The sequence below is a fragment of the Monodelphis domestica genome, chromosome 2 (genome assembly GCF_027887165.1).
Source record: "Monodelphis domestica isolate mMonDom1 chromosome 2, mMonDom1.pri, whole genome shotgun sequence".
Classification (NCBI taxonomy): domain Eukaryota; kingdom Metazoa; phylum Chordata; class Mammalia; order Didelphimorphia; family Didelphidae; genus Monodelphis; species Monodelphis domestica.
In genome coordinates, this window is record NC_077228.1 from 205,070,811 (window position 1) to 205,087,176 (window position 16,366).

The 16,366-nt window shown below is 44.7% G+C and overlaps 1 protein-coding gene across 4 annotated transcripts in view; it reads right to left on the bottom strand.

Annotated features, from left to right (window-relative positions):
- Positions 1-5,899: 5,899 nt before the first annotated feature.
- ARHGAP27 (Rho GTPase activating protein 27) overlaps positions 5,900-16,366 on the bottom strand; it is a 64,766-nt gene continuing 54,299 nt past the window's right edge. For all 4 annotated transcript variants that reach the window (XM_007482489.3, XM_007482488.2, XM_007482490.3 and 1 more), the window contains 9 exons: positions 15,309-15,413; positions 13,195-13,293; positions 9,803-9,908; positions 9,452-9,562; positions 8,313-8,411; positions 7,741-7,818; positions 7,145-7,279; positions 6,284-6,389; positions 5,900-6,188 (listed from right to left, as the gene is read on the bottom strand). In XM_007482489.3, the coding sequence (XP_007482551.2) occupies positions 6,011-6,188; positions 6,284-6,389; positions 7,145-7,279; positions 7,741-7,818; positions 8,313-8,411; positions 9,452-9,562; positions 9,803-9,908; positions 13,195-13,293; positions 15,309-15,413 (1,017 nt within the window). In that variant the 3' untranslated portion in view covers positions 5,900-6,010. The remainder of the gene's footprint in view (positions 6,189-6,283; positions 6,390-7,144; positions 7,280-7,740; positions 7,819-8,312; positions 8,412-9,451; positions 9,563-9,802; positions 9,909-13,194; positions 13,294-15,308; positions 15,414-16,366) is intronic.

Consider the following 16,366-nt stretch of genomic DNA (forward strand, 5'->3'; position numbering starts at 1 on the left):
CTCATCTTCCTGAGTTCAAATCTAGCCTCAGACATTTACTAGCTATGTGACCTGACCCTGGGCAAGTCCCTTAACCCTGCCTGCCTCCGTTTCTCATTTGTCAAATGAGCTGGAGAAGAAAATGGCAAACCACTCTAGTATCTTTGCCAACAAAACCCCAAATGGGTTCATGAAGAGTGGGACACAATGGGAACAACTCAATAACAATAATCAGGCCAAAAGTCAGTGGGGGCAGGGAGTAAAAGGGAGTTAGGGCAAACTTCCAGAAAGTCTTGAAGCCATTTAGAGCTCTTAACAGATATTAACTGCTGCCAACTCAGATTAATATAGAATTGGAAGAGGTCAGGAAACTGGACCACACTGCCACCAAGGGACCATCCAGAGAGCACTTTGAGCTATCACAAGCTAGAAGGAGCTCCAAAAATTGGGCAATTAAAGCCAGATCCAGGCCCTCATTTGTCAGAACATGAATGAAGAACTATTCTCATAGGTCACTGCGTAGGTGGACAGGGCCTGGCCTTGTTTTAGGAACTATGGGTGAGTGCCAGTGCCAGGGGGGCTATGTAGGAGGGCTGAGGCCAACTTGTTCTCCAGTACCTTCAGTTTTGTTGAGGCTTGTTAGGACCACAACAGAGAATGTAACCAAACCCTAATTAAGAATTATGCCAAGAGGAGAAACAGAGCAACTGAGGTCTGTACCAACACCAAGCCACCAAGAGGTTTATAGAAAAGACAGAGAATGGACCTAATACCAGCCACCCTGTCCACACTGGCAGCAATAGCATCATTCAAACTATAGTGAAGATAGGACCAAGCAAAGTCTGTGGAATCCATATAAGAGTGACACAGTAGACTGGACAGAGTACAAAATTCTATGCCAAGAAATGGGACTTAAAATATGAGTAAACAGAAGAAAACACTGAACACAATGAAATGAAAATCTGGGAAGAAAGATTTGAAAGTAGAATAAATAGCTTAGAAGAGAAAGTGGAAAACATTGCCCAAATAGTGAAGTCTTTGAAAAATAGAGTAGAGCTCAGTTTATATGTCAAAGAGATAAGGAAAAAGACTTGTACAAAAATATTTATAGCCACGTTCTTTGTAGTGGCCCAAAATTGGAAAATGAGGGGATGCCCTTCAATTGGGGAATGGCTGAACAAGTTGTGGTATATGTTGGTGGTGGAATACTATTGTGCTCAAAGGAATAATAAACTGGAGGAATTCCATGTGAACTGGGATGACCTTCAGGAATTGATGCAGAGAGAAAGGAGCAGAACCAGGAGAACGTTGTACACAGAGACTAATACACTGTGGCACGATCAAATGTAATGGACTTCTCTACTAGCAGCAATGCAATGATCTAGGACAATTCTGAGGGACTTATGAAAAAGAACACTATCCACATTCAGAGGAAGAACTGTGGGAGCGGAAACACAGAAGAAAAACAACTGCTTGATCACATGGATCAATGGGGATATGATTGGGGATGTAAACTCTAAATGATCACCCTAGTGCAATTATCAATAATATGGAAATAGGTCTTGATCGAGGACACATGTAAAACCCAATGAAACGGCATGTCAGCAGGGGGAAGGGAGGGAAAGAACATGAATCTTATATCCATGGAAAAATATTCTAAATAAAAAATTCCAAAAATCTAAAAAACCCAAAACACCCCCCTCCAAAGAAGGGTGGCAGGAAAGGTCTATCTCACCAGGGTGGTGGTTGGTCCTAAAGAGCAGCTTGGAATATGCCTCAGAGTCAACAGCAGGATTTGGAGGTGGCAGTAGCAACTTCTAGAGCTTTCAGCAGACAATGGGGGAGGGGGGCAGACAAATAGCAAGGAAATTACAGGAGACCCTTTGCTGGCACTGGGTATGGGACCCTGTTGCATTGCCCATGCACAGTTCCAGATCAAGGTTCCAGGACAAAAAGGAACACTAGCACACTGAAGCTTGTGGCCACAGGGATGGAGGTACCTTGATCATAGTTCTAGGGCAAAGAGGTGTGCTTGTAGTTACACACAGGTTAGAGAGCAATGATCACATCTCTCCTTAGAAGAATTGGTAACTTATGGATTCTCAGAATTACCTTCAAAAATAGCAGCACAAAAACCCTGAAGCTTGGGACAAGATCAGTGCTGAACTTTAACATAAAGTTAAAAGTCAAGCAATAGACTGGAAAAATGAGCAAACAAACAAAAAGAACCTGACCATAGAAAGTGACTATGGTGACAAGGAAGATCGAGACACAAATCCAGAAGAAAACAAAATGAAAGCAACTAAATGCAAAAGCCTCAAAGAAAAATGTGAATGGGATACAAGCCCAGAAAGGACATCTAGAAGAGCCCAAAGAGAATTATAAAAATCAAATGAGAGGAAAAGTTGGGAAAAGAAATGAGAGTAATAGAAGAAAATGATAAAAAGAGAGTTAATAGCTTGGTAAAGAAGGCATAAAAAACACCGAATAATACTTTAAAAAACAAAATTGGCCAAATGGGGAAAAGATACAAAATCTCACTGAAAAAATAAGTCCTTAAACATTAGAATTGGACAAATAGAAAGCAAATTATTCCATGAGACAACAAGAAATGGTAAAAAGCAATTAGATCACTTAACCCCCATTACCTATCTCTTATACTCTTCTGCCTTAGAACTAATACACAGTATTGATTCTAAGATGGAAAGTAAGGGTTTGTTTGGTGTTTTTTTAAGCAGTTAGACTACAATTTAAGATATCCCTGTTATGAGAGAATTGAGTTAATAGAAACCTCATCAGGGTAAGGGGCCTTCTAATCTGGAGGCTGGTGAAGCAGAATGAATAAAGGAGACCCTTGGATTTCTGGTAAATTTGTGAAAGTCCTGTGAAACTTGTTTGGTCCAGGAGTCTGTCTCATATCGTTTCTGCATGGTTTGGTAGAAATATGTGGAATAAAAGGGCTGTTAGGTGGCACAAGGGATAGAGAGCTGAACCTTGAATCAGGAAGACTCATCTTTTCTAGTTCAAATCTGGCCTCAGACTTCCTCGCTGTGTGACTCTGGTCAAATCACTTAACCCTGTTTGCCTCCATTTCCTTATCTGCAAAATGATCTGGAGAAGGAAATGACAAACCCCTTCAGTATCTTTAAGAAAACTCCAAATGGGGTCACAAAGAGTCAGTCACATCTGAAAAACAACTGAACAAATGTAATAAAGTCTTGGGTTTTAGTTCCTGTTGTTACCTTTAAAATGGGGGTATATATCTCCTAGGTTTGCTGCTGGGCAAGTATTTTATAAACTGTAAAAAGCCACATAAATGGGAGCCCTCACTGAATATTCCTCTAAACCAGTGTGGGCTGATCAACTGATCAGAAGATGAAAAGATGGGTCAAACTCTACCCTCCTTCTTGATAGCCAACTGCAGGGCTTTAGCCCAAACCTCCCAGCCTTTATTCCCAAGATTCCCATTTTTGACCTAAAGCAGTTACAACCTAATTACTATTCAGGCACCCATAGTGCTGCTCAGGTGCCACTGAGCTTTCCCCTTCTCCCACCAGTCTTACCAGTCAAATGATGCTGTGGCTAGAGCAGGCATCCTTGAGGGAGCCATGCTCTGCATTCTGTCATTCACCCTCACTCCAGTGGCTCCCTATCGCCTTTAGAATCACATGTAAAATCCTAATTTGGCATTCAGAGCCTTTTAGTCTTCCTACACTTCATTCCATTCCTGGATGGGATTTGACTTCCCAAGGCCCAAGCATTTTTTTTTCTTTCAAAACCCGTACCTTTGGGGGAAGCTAGATAACTCAGTGGATGGAGAACCAGGCCTGGAGATCGGAGGTCCTGGGTTCGAATCTGAACTTAGCCATATCCTAGTTGTGTGATCCTGGGCAAGTCATTTAACCCCCATTGCCTAGTCCTTACCACTCTTCTTGCCTTAGAACCAATACACAGTAGTGACTCTAAGATAGAAGGTAAGGGTGTGTGAGAGAGACAGAGATAGAAAGGGAGGGAGAGAGAGACAGAGAGAGATTAAAGAAAAAGAAAACTCAAAATGGAATCAACAAACAACTGAAAAAAATGACTAAACAAAAATTCATGCTTGTTCCTTTCCCTTTTCCCTTTCACAAACTGACAATGACCTACCTTTCCTGGCTGTCTGCACATTGCTCAGTTCATTCTAATTAACTCCAGTGGTTTATTACTATCTTGAGGATCAAATATAGGATCCCTTCCTTGATTCTTTTCAAATGTATGTTCTTGTGTTTTATAGCACATATTATTAGTACAATAGTAGGGATAAGGGCTAGACCTGTGTTATCATCAATACCAAGAAGTCCCACAAGTTCAAACTCTCTATCAATTTAGGCTGACATTTTCTCTGTAACTTTTACTCAAAGGGAGTTGCTTTGAGTACCCGGATGTGAAATGACTTGCCTAGGGTCACACAACCAGAACGTGTCTGAGGCAAGATTTGATCCCAGATGTGACCGGCTTCCCACCCAACTCTATCCATGAGGCCAGGGCTGTACAGCACTGTTGTTTAGCTGATTAGTCCCATCTGACTCTGTGACCCCATCTGGGGTTTTCTTGGCAGAGATACTGATGTCACTTCCTTCTCCAGTTCTTCTTACAGATGAGGAAACTGAGGCAAAAAGAGTCAAGTACCTTGCCCAGGGTCACACGGCTAGTACGTGTATCATTTGTAAATAAGAAAATAGACCATGTTGGCGGTGCCCACACACTTTTATTGACAGGCACGAACAATCAGAAAGGTTTCCATTATAAGACTTCTGAAGGCTTCCTCGGAGAGGCAGGAGTCACAGACTGCACTTCCAGGAGATATCAATGAGCTCACTAAAGCTTACCGAGGTGTGATCCTTTGTATTTCCTAAACTGGCCACCGGAGGTCACTGCGAAAGAAGTCCCTTGGGTGGAGGTTAAGGGCAAGGACTAGCCTTTGGCAGGGAAAGGACTGGCCATGCAGAATGGATGCCTGGGTTGGGGTCACAGATAAAAACTGGGAGTCTCGTGGCCTGAAAATTAAAATCGTGGTGCCTCATTCCATGGCTGCCCCATGTTCCATTTGTCCCTGTTTTGGCAGCTCCCACCAAGCTGAGGCATGGAATGCTCACTCCTTTCTCTGAGTGCGCCATCTTTGAAAGACTATGTGGGCTGCGATGCTGGCCTCATGGAGGTTGGGGACCGCCAGGTCACCTGGGAACACCTCGGGCTTGAAGAATAACCTGGAAAGTCATCTTCCTCCTTCAGGGGGTTATATGGTGCTGCTCAAGAAACTTTAGTGCTGGGGCAGCTGGGTGGCTCGGTGAATTGAGAGCCAGACCTAGAGGCAGGAGGTCCCTGGTTCAAATCTAGCCTCAGACATTGCCTAGCTGTGTGACCCTGGGCAAGTCACTTAACCCCCATTGCCTTGCCCTTACAACACTTCTGTCTTGGAACCAATATCTAAGATGGAAGGTAAAGAGTTTTATTTAAAAAAAAAAATCTTTGGTGCCTTTGAGGCTCATTAAAAAGATGTTGGAACTTTTTACATGTAATTGGGGGAAAATAAAATGAAAAAAAAAAGAATCTTTAGTGCCTCCCTACTGCCAGCCAAATAACATTCAAACTGCTTTTTCTGACACTCGGGCTCTGTAGTTGGACTGCATCGAGCCTGGTCTCCTGTCTCTCTCGATACTGCATACCTAAGGGGTCTTGGGCCAGTCACTGGATGCCTTCCCTGTGGGCTCCAGGTGGCCTTTTCGGATGCATAGAACGAGGGGGGCTAGACAAGACGCTGTCTGCAGCTCCCGGAACTCGGGGGTCGAAGGGGACGAGACGTTTGGGAAGGGGAGGGCGACAGGCGACACACACCAAACCGCTGGAGACGCCCAGCCTGCTGAGCCACCGGACAACAATCTCAGCATAAAGGAAATGGTTTATTGGTTAAGTGGGTCCCTCCCTCCTCTTCCCCTTCCCACCCCGTGTCACACCCGACTGTCCAGCTGTGGCCCGGCAGGGCGGGAACGGGTCAGCGTTGGGGGAAGATGTCCCTGCACTGCTGAAGGATCAGCTCAACCACCTGGTTCTGAAACACCATGGTCATAGGCATGTTCCCCTCCTCGAACTCGGGCCGCAGCAGCGTGGGCCCAAAGACGATCGCCACACTCTGCACCGACATGCGGTTTTCCTCTTTGTGTTCGATCACCCTGGGGAAGGCAGGCGGGCATCAGGGCGGAAGGGGTTACGGGGATCAGGCCTCCCACGCCAACAAAATGCAAACAGAGGAAAGCCCTTCCCTCACCTGCAGAGGTGCTGGAAGAGGAGGCGCATGGTGTTCTGATTGGGGGCAGGAAGAGAATGCACCAGGTCCCGCACGTGGCAGCTCCGCTTGGCCTGATCCGAGAGTTCTGGGGGGAGAGGGTGGGTACAAGGAGAGAGGAGGACTCAGTGGGGAGGTTCTGAGCTGGAAATGCTTCTGTCTGTGCAGGGAAGGGCTGAACCCCCCCCCCACTGGGTAAAGTCTTTCCTTCTGCAGCTCCTCTTGACAGCCTGGGCTGGGGGAGGCGTTCTTGAGAAACCCGGCCAGAGAGGGTGCACGAAGCTGCCTGTGGCATAGTGGGGAAGTGATGAGCCTGGGAGTCAGGAGTTCACGTCCCACTCGGACACTCAAGCTGGGGGACCTTAAGCAAGCCACTTAGTCTCCCAAGTCAGTTTCCTCGTTTATAAAGCGGAGATAACACCGGCAGCTCTTAGCTCCAGATGAGATCGTGTACGGGAAGCTTGTTGCAAACTTCCTAGTGCTCTACAAATGTCCGCACTTATTAACGGGGAGCTGTTCTCCGGGAGAGCCGGATGGCATTGTGACCACTGATTCCATCTCTCCATCCCTATCTCTTCCCTGTAGCTTAAAAACCAAACCAAACCCAAACGACCCTAACTTTCTGTCTTAGAATCACTACCAAGTATTAGTTCCAAGGCAGAAGGGCCATAAGGGCTGGGCAAAGCGGGTTAAGTGACTTGCCCAGGGTCACGGTGTCTGAGGCCAGATTTGGCCCCAGGACCTCCCATCTCCAGGCCTGGTTCTCAACCCGCTGGACCTCCTAGCGGCGCCCTCTTCCCATAACCTTAACACCACGCCACCACCCTAGGCCCCGCCTCTCACTGATGGCTGAGATGAACTGGTGGAAGTGAGAGAAGGGGAAGAGGGGCTCGGGTAGCTCCCGGAAGAAGAGCTTCAGCGCTCCAGTAATGACGTGGACATCCTCCCAGCGCCCATCATCCAGGTCCAGCCGTTCATCTGGAGGACAAAGGGAAGAAAGGGTGGCTGTCTCTTGGGGTGGGAGTGGGGGGAGCTGCCGAGTCCTCTCTTCCCGGCCATCTGCATAGGGAGAGGGAACTAGAAGGGAAAGATGCCCCGGACAGGGAGGCAAGAGGCAACGGGGAATCCGAGGGAGCACAGGCTAAGGCTGAGGGGCTCACACAGGGTCTCGGGTGCCAGGGGCAGGTGTGAGGGATTTTTCATAGCCGTGTCGGCCAAGGGAATCTCCCTCACCACTCAGCCTTCTGTGTCGGGAGACTGGCCGGGATCCGGCCATTTCCTGGCAGAGGACTATGGGAACGTAGGGCACAAGGCCCTCGGTGCGAGGGGCTCCTCTTCTCTGGAGACTGGAACCCAACACAAAGCAGCCCCGCTCCCCCACCTCCAACATGGGCACCTTGCACATTCTTCAGCTGAAAAGAAGACTCAGGGCAACTCACCATGGTCCACCTTGTAACGTAGTTTCTGGATGGTGGCCAGGTTCCCACTGATGCGGTATAATCCATCAATGTCCAACCCTAGCAGAGAGGAGAGAGAAGCTGGTTTCCACCTCTTCTAGGAAGCCCTTCTGGGTTCGTTGGGGGACAGAAGGGACGTAACCCCACTTTCCCCGTCATCATCTCCTGCTCCAACGAGTGATGTATTTATCTACTCTCAGTAAGTCCTATTTATCTCCTGGGTCGATTCATAGCCTCCCCTCTCCAGCCATCCTCGACTCGTCTACATAAAGTACACGGTCTCCTTTTTCCCAAGGAGCAGTTGCTGATGAAAAGGGCTTTCCATCTAACCGCATCTGGGTCTGCATGTTTCCCCAAGGGCGGAGCCTTGGGTCTCTTCTCCTGGTTCTGTATAGGACCTCACCTAGTTCCCAGTTCAGTCAAGACTCAGGGTGCCGAGAGGGCATGAGGGACAGGAGAGAGCTCCTCTGGCTTCGGGGTACCCCAGTCCCACCCCTACGGGTCCTCCCGAGGCCTGAGAATCCCCCCTCTTGGTTCCTAGTGCCCACACGTACCCCGAGACTCCACCGTGCGGATACACTGCTGCACAAAGCGGGGTATGAGGCTGTTCTCTCGCTCACACAGCGTCGACAATGCACAGCCAAACACCTGGTCTGGAAGGGTAGGCGGGAGAACCAGAGCTCAGCCCCCAGGAAGGCTGCTTCTAGGTTCCCCCCCTCCCTGGACCTCAGCAAACAGAGATCCAGAGAGGGAGTGGGGGTGGGGGAATGGGAATGGCCAGAGGGAATGGAGAAGGGGGAGCCAGCTCGGTGGCTCAGTGGAGAGAGCCAGGCCTAGAGGTGGAAGGTCCTGGGTTCAAAGCTGGCCTCAGACACTTACTGGGCAAGTCACTTAAGCCTCATTGCCTGGCCCTTATGGCTCTTCTGCCTTGGAACCAATATTTAGAATTGATTCTAAGGTAAAGGTTTTTTAAAAATTAAATTAAAAAGAGCAGACAACGTAGAACCAGGATTTATACTAGAATATCACTGCACAGAAACATCAGGGGCTCAGTGGTTAACATGCTGGTCCTGAGGTCAGGAAGTCTTCAGTTCAAAACTAGTCTCAGACACTTCCCAGCCATGTAACCCTGGGGAAGTCACTTTAACCTGTGAATGCCTCGGAGGCAGCTAGATCAGTGGAGCCGAGTCTGCAGTCGGAAAGATCAGAGTTCAATTCTGGGCTCAGAAGTTCCTAGCTGTGTGACTGAGGAAGTCACTTAACCTCTGACTGCCTGACAAAACAATCCTCTGGAGAAATGGCAAACCACTCTAGCATCCTTGCCATGAGAGCCCCATGGATAGCTACAGTCCATGGAGCCACGAAGAGTCCGATGCAACTGAACAACCATACAACATTATTGCACAAAAATGATTTTGAAAAACAAAAAAGTGGTCAATGCAACGACCAACTTTGGTTCCCAGGGTGAAGTCTGAGACCTACATGTTTGGACACAGCCAATGAGGAATTTGTTTGCTTTCTCTCTGCATATTGGTTACCAAGGTTCTCTTTCCCCTTTTTCTTTTTCCTATGAGGGGAAAGAAGGTGGAAGAGAGAAAATAAACACTTATAAAAAAAATCCAAAGATATGGATGTCCACACTACCCAGCATGCCCCCCATCCGGATTGTTGTGTCTAGACACACACGCCCTACCTTTGATGTAGCCCTTCTCCCGAAGGGATTGCAGCGTTGGTCTCCTCAACAAGAATTTTCGGAGTTTGTGTCGAACCTTGCTGGAGTCACTCTCAGGACCCATGGAACTGACTGTGGGTGACAACCCCAGCACCTATTAGAGGGGCTACCTGGAAGCCCAGGGCCCCAGGTACCATATAACCTTCTAAGAGAACTTCTCCATACTACCTAAAGTTGTTCAGAGACTTCTCCCCGTTCCTACCTCGGAGATGGGGGTGGTGGGGAAGACTTCTCTGCTGTGAGGAAAGAGCCCTTTCTTCTCTTCCCCCACCCTGTGTCTCCCACATCATCCCAGGTCCCAGCCCCACTTACTAGAATGCTTCTTTTCCTCTTCTTTCTCCCTTCCACCTCCCAGTCGCTCACTGGACCCAAAATCAGCACTGTTTTCACAGTCAATCTCAGGGTAGGGGTCTGTGGACTAGAGTCATAGAATCTCAAGAGTAGGAAAAGGTCCTCTAGTCAAATCTCATTTCCCCGAAGTAGGAATCCTGACTATCTCAGAATCCTCACTCTCTCAGAAGATAAACTTCCCTCATTGGACAATGGAGAGTTTCTTCTTTTATTGAGAAATTGGTCTCCCTCTACATTTGAAAGAAAGAATGGGATAGTGCAATAGCTCTTCAACTTCTGAGGCTCAGAACCCTTTTATACTTTTAAAAGTTGAAGATCCCAAAGAGTTTTGTTTATGTGAATTATGTTTACAGATATCTACACTATTAGAAACTAAAACATCTTAATATCATATAGAAATACTTTTGACTTCAAAGACCTCCCAAAATAATTTTTGGGACCCTCCCAGGAGCCTCAGGACTGCACTTTGAGAACAGCTGGTGTTACTGGATTTGGAGTCAAGAAGATCTGTATTCAAACCCTACCTCCGACACTATTTCTAGCTGTGTGATCTTAGGCAAGTTATTTAATCTCTTTATATCTCAGTTTTCTCATCTGAAAAATGGGGAGGAGTTGACCTAGATGGTCTTAAAGGTCTCTTTCAATTTCGAATCTATGAGACCTGATGTACTTTAATTTACTTCTCCTACTTTTGCCCTCAATATACAAAACTGAATTCAATTCCTCTTTCTTATGAGAGTTCTTCAAATATTCAAAGGCTACAATCCCATCTTTTCCTCCTCCCTTCTCATCCCCAGATATTCTCTTCTTCAGGCTAAATATTTCCAAGTAATTGTAGACTATTTCTTATATAACATGTTTTCCACTTTTTTTTTGACCATTTTAATCACCTTCTTCAGTATACTCTTGGATTTATTGCTGTCCCACTTTGTGTGTGATGTCTAGAACTGAACATGATGTCCTGGCTCTGGTTTGACAGACGGTCTGTGGTCTGACTAGTTCCAAAGGCCAGGCTTCTATTAATGCAGCTTAATTAATTAATGACCTTAGAGTCAATTAAGTTTTCAATATTATGATACATCATGGATTCATATCAAGTTTGTAGTCTATTCATACATCCTAAACAGAGCTTTATAACCTTTTCTGTGTCATGGACCCCTTTAGTAGGCTGAAGAAGCCTACGGATCCCTTCTCAGAAGGATGTTTTAAAATAAGATATTTAAGACAATAAAAGAAACCAAAAATACTGAAATAAAGATGTCATTTCCCCCCCCATCCAAGTTCATGGATGGACACTGGATTAAGAACTCTTGTTTTCTGGAAGTTTTTCTCAAACAGTGGGTAAACCAGAATTTCTCTATCTTGAACCTGCACAGATGATTATTTTAAACCCAAGGGTGGGATTTTATATTTTGGTACTTTGATGATTTTTGATACTGATGAAGTGAACTTAATAAACAGTTCAGAGATAATTGACTAATTAATGAGAATTGTCATTTATTTCTATTAACTTAAGAGAAACTATCACCATACTTGATTGCTTTAGAACTCAGGATAAACTAATCATCATGGAAGGCAATTTGGAATTATGCCCAAAGGGCTTTAAATGAATGCATGTCCTTTGATCCAGCAATACCATTACTAGGTCTGTACCCCAAAGAGATAATGAAAAATCTTTGTACAAAAACATTCATAGCTACACTTTTTGTTGTGGCAAAAAAATTGGAAAACCAGGGAGTGTCCCTTGATTGGGGAATGGCTGAACAAATTGTGTTTATGACGGTGATGGAACACTATTGTGCTCTAAGGAATGAAGAACTGCTTGATTTCTACTGAACTGGAAAGACCTCCATGAACTAATGTGGAGTGAAATGAGCAGAACTAGAACGTACACAGAAAACGAAACACTGTGGAACTATCCAATATAATGGACTTCTCTACTAACAGCAATGCGATGATCCAGGACAATTCTGAGGGATTTCTGAGAAAGAACACTATCCACATCCAGAGAAAGAACTGTGGGAGCAGAAATGCTGAAAACATGTTTTATCACTTGTTTATATGGGTATAGAATTGGGTTTTAAAAGATTATTACAAAAATGAATAATATGGAAATAGGTAGCAAATGATAATACTTGTATAACCCAGTGGAATTGCTTGTCAGTTCTTGGAGGTGGAGAGGGAAAAAAAGGAATCATGGAAAAATATTTAAAAATAAAAATAGGGCTTAAACAACAAAAAAAATATGAATAATATGGAAAGAGGTTTTGAATTATAATAATACATGTATAACCCAATGGAATTAATTGCTTGTCAGCTCTGGGAGGGAAGAGGGAAGAAGAGAAAATGAATCATGTAGCCATGGAAAAATATTGTTTAAAAATTAATTATTTTAAAAATATTTTAAAAGTGATTAAAAAAGAACACAAGCTAAGAATAAGGTAACAAAAGTTTAGGAGCTAGATGACTTGGAGGGGGAGGTCTGGTGAGGTTGTTACCAGGCTGCATAAGGGAGAGAGGGAGGAAATTATTTCTAAAAACTTGCTAAATTAGGATGCCATTGAGGTCTAATTTTTTTCATTTAAAAAGACACACGATATCAATATAATAATAAAGTCAAATAGGGGCAAGGCATAAGGCAGAGCCCTAAAGCAGACCATTAAAAAATTACTTTCTTCACCCCTATCTAGAGTGACATAGATCTCTTAATCAACCTTTTTTTAGGGATGGGAAGCCATCTAACTAAGCTATAGAAGACTAGAGTTGGGGCTGTTGCTTCCATCTTGACCCTGCTGGGGATCAGGTTCTGAGGGACCTGAATGGGGGGTGTTGGGGGGGACAGGCATTAAGGATGGGATTGTAAAAATACACATGGCTACTGTCTCCCCACCACCTACCCCAATATCCTCTAGAGTTGAAACTGTTGGATAATGAAATCCTGGCTCTGCTACTCCAGCCTGTGTGAACTTGGGCTCGCTACATAACTTCTTTGGGCCTTTCTTTCCTTCTCTGTTAAAAAGAGGGGTCTAGGCTAGCCCATCTCCCTCAATTCCTGATCCAAACTATGAACAAAATCCCTTATCACACACACAGGAATGGAATCCAACAGAATAACCAAAACAAAAGGAAAAGTAGAATTTCTCTCTCTCTTCTATAGTGATAGCAAATTATCTAATCTAGTTCAAGGCTGAGCCTAGGCTGCGAGTGTTGGCTGCCAGCCCCAAGGATACGCTTGATCCCCACTAGGACCACTCCGCCTATAAACATGGCCCCTTTCCTTCTTGGTTCCTTTTCTCATGAGCTCCCCAATCCCAAACGGTGCCCCTGAATTTTGTTTCACTGCCTATTGTTACCTGCTCCTGGATGCCCTGAATGATCGCCTTGTACCAAGTCCCAATTATAGTCTCTGAGTCGTGCTGAATCAGGTATTCAGAGCTATCTCGGCTCCGGAGCTGGAATGGCAAACATTTTCTCAATGAGGTATTACACTGGCATTCTTGATTTGAAAGAGGGAAGTCCCTGAATGAAGTGAACTTTTCACCTTGTTTTTTTAATGTTTATAACCTTTATCTTTATCTTAGAATCAACACTAAGTATTAATTCCAAGGCAGAAGAGCAGTAAGGGCTAGGCCACCAGGGTTAAGTGATTTGTACAGGGTTACACAGCTAGGCAGTATCTGAGGAGAGATTTGAACCCAGGATCTTGCATCTCCAGGCCTGGCTCTCAATCCACTGAGCCACCTAGTTGCCCCTGGTGCATTCACTTATTAAGTACCTTCTATGTGCAAGGGTCATTTAAGTCCTTCTCCAAGGTCTTGATTAGAAAATGTCAAATAGGGCAAGACAGAGCCCTACGGATAGCATACCACAAAAGACACTGCTTCCCCACCACATTGTGACAGAGGGAGTTAGAGGAAGAGGGAGAGAGAAAGACAGAGACAGAAACAGAGAGAGAGGGAGAGAAAGACAAAGAGACAGAGAAACAGAGAGAGGGGGAGTTAGAGAGAGAGAAAGAGGAAGAGAGAGAAAGACAGAGAGAGAGAAACAGAGAGGGGTAGTTAAAGGGAGAAAGAAACAGAGAGGGAGTTAGAAGGAGAGAGAAACAGAGGGAGTTAGAGGAAGAGGGGGAGAGAGACAGAAACAGAGAGAAGGGGAGTTAGAGAGAAAGAGAGGAAGAGAGAGAGAAGGGTAGTTGGAGAGAGAGAGATTACAAGAATAAGCTGACAAACTGATGGCAGAGTCTGGTGCCTGTTGTAGATAATCTATTTTATTCTTTAGTCCCTTGGCATGTCAAGTTCCACCTGTATTTGTCTAGGCTGTTCCTCAAGACTGGAATTTGAAGGTTCAACTCAGGTACCATGTCCTGTGGGATCCTTTCCTGATCCCATCCATTATTAGTGCTTTTTCCTTCCTATTCAATTTATTATGTTCATACTTATCTGTTTACATGTTGTATCCCTCCTTACCCCCTAGAGGAATGTAAGCTCCTTGAGGGCAGACTTGTTTATTTTGTCTTTGTATTTCTAAAACCTAGCATTCTGTCTTACATACAGTTAGTGCTTAATAAATGCTTGTTGGGTTGGATTGGCTCCCCTTAGAAGGGCTTAGAAGAATATTAGATTGATGTCCTAAGAAGATTATTTGGGCATCCCATTTACAGCACCCAGCAGTACTGTGTTGGACACTAGGAGAAATAAAGATATAGTCAATTTAATTTGTGTTTCCTAAAATGAATATGTAAGGTAAGGTCCATGTTCTCCAACAGCACAGAATCTTAATATTAGAGCAGACTCCAGAGCTCACCATACCAGCAACCTTAGAAATAGCTAGCATTTAATAATAACTTGCATTTATATAACACTTAATGGTTTGCAAAACATTTTATCTCAAAAATTGTGTGGGTCCTTTTACTGCAGGAAGAAATAGGGAAGTGGTTCTTATGATCTTCTGTTTTTTTTTTTCTCCTGCCCTACTCCCAGTGGGGCTCAGGCTCCCACCCCACCCCCATTAGGACTAAGTGGGATTCTACTACCCTGCCCTGGCATATTTACTGCTTAGGGGTATGGTGAGAAAAAGAGAAGGCCCCAAAACTAGGGCAGCTCTAAGAATGATCAGGTCACTGTGACTTCAACAGGAAATGCTCAACTCAGGCTAGAGAGATTCCTCTCCCAGTCCCATCCTCCCATCTTTCCAATGCCTTCTAGAAGCTGGGAAACTGGGTTCACAAGGAGAATTAAAGACAGAGTTAAACTCAGGACCTCCTTAAATGTGAAGAACTTGGAATCCTTGAGGGCAGGGGTGATGGGTCAGTAGTAAAAGCCTTATTAGCACTGATCTTGTTCTTGACCCCACTTCTTCTTGATTCCAACTGGGTTACTTGTGGTGGGAATCCACTTTGTTGGAAAGTACCAGTCATTTAATAAACTCACCCCTTCTTCTGACCCCTATTGAGTCCCAGAATCCTTACCTCTAGCACATTCTTCTTGCTGGACTTGTCCTTGGTGGCCCAATTCAGAGTAGCTCCTCGGAGGTCCACAGTATACTCTGGAGTTGACAAGTTGGATGGCTGTCTCTGGAAGAAATGGGGAGGAAGAATCTTCACTGAGTACTTATTCTCCTTATCATCTTCATTCCCCCAACTCAAGTGAAACTTCCAAGGTCAGAGAACAAGACTGGCCATTGGCCTGTTCAGTCTGACAAGAGAGACTGAAAACACCCAGGAGACCTTGGGGAAATGAGCAGCTTTTATTTTGTGGACCTCACTCAACTTGCTGTTTCAGTAGAATTTACCTCCACCCCCCAACACACACACACAGAGTATAGATCGATAACGGATTTAGAGATGAAAGGGACATTAGAAATCACTAGGTCCAAACCATTCTCTTTTTTTAATCCTTACCTTCTGTCTCAATATCAATTCTAACACAAAAGAGTGGCAAAGTCTTGGCAGAGTTAAATGACTTGCCCAGCTAGAAGTATCTGAGGCCAGATGTGAACCCAGATACTCCAGACTCTAGGCCTGGAGCTATATAAAACTGTATCACCTAGCTGCAACCAACCCATTCATTTTTACAGATGAGGAAACTAAGGCACCAAGAGGGTGTGATTCACTCAGGGTCATACAGTTAATAATTGTCTATCTCGGGTAGCATCTGAATCCAAGTTATCCTAATTCCATGTTCACTTCACTATAATCAGGGGTTCTTAGAGACTGAACTTACACGAATTTTTTTTTGATAACTATTTCAATCTAATTGGTTGCCTTTGTAATTCTAGGCATCTAATAGGATACGTCTTAAAAAACATTATTGTAGGGAGAGATTCACAGGCTTTATCTGAGGGTTAAAGGGGTTCACGACAAAAAGGTTAAGACTACCCCAACCAGTAAACATTTATTGAGCCCCTACAATGGGCCAAGGTACTAGAGCAAGTATTGGGAATATAAAAGCAAAGAAAAGCAGTAACTACTCCCAAGGAGCTCAGTCTAATGGACTATGTCCAGGATTTGCTTTGTCATTTTCCTAC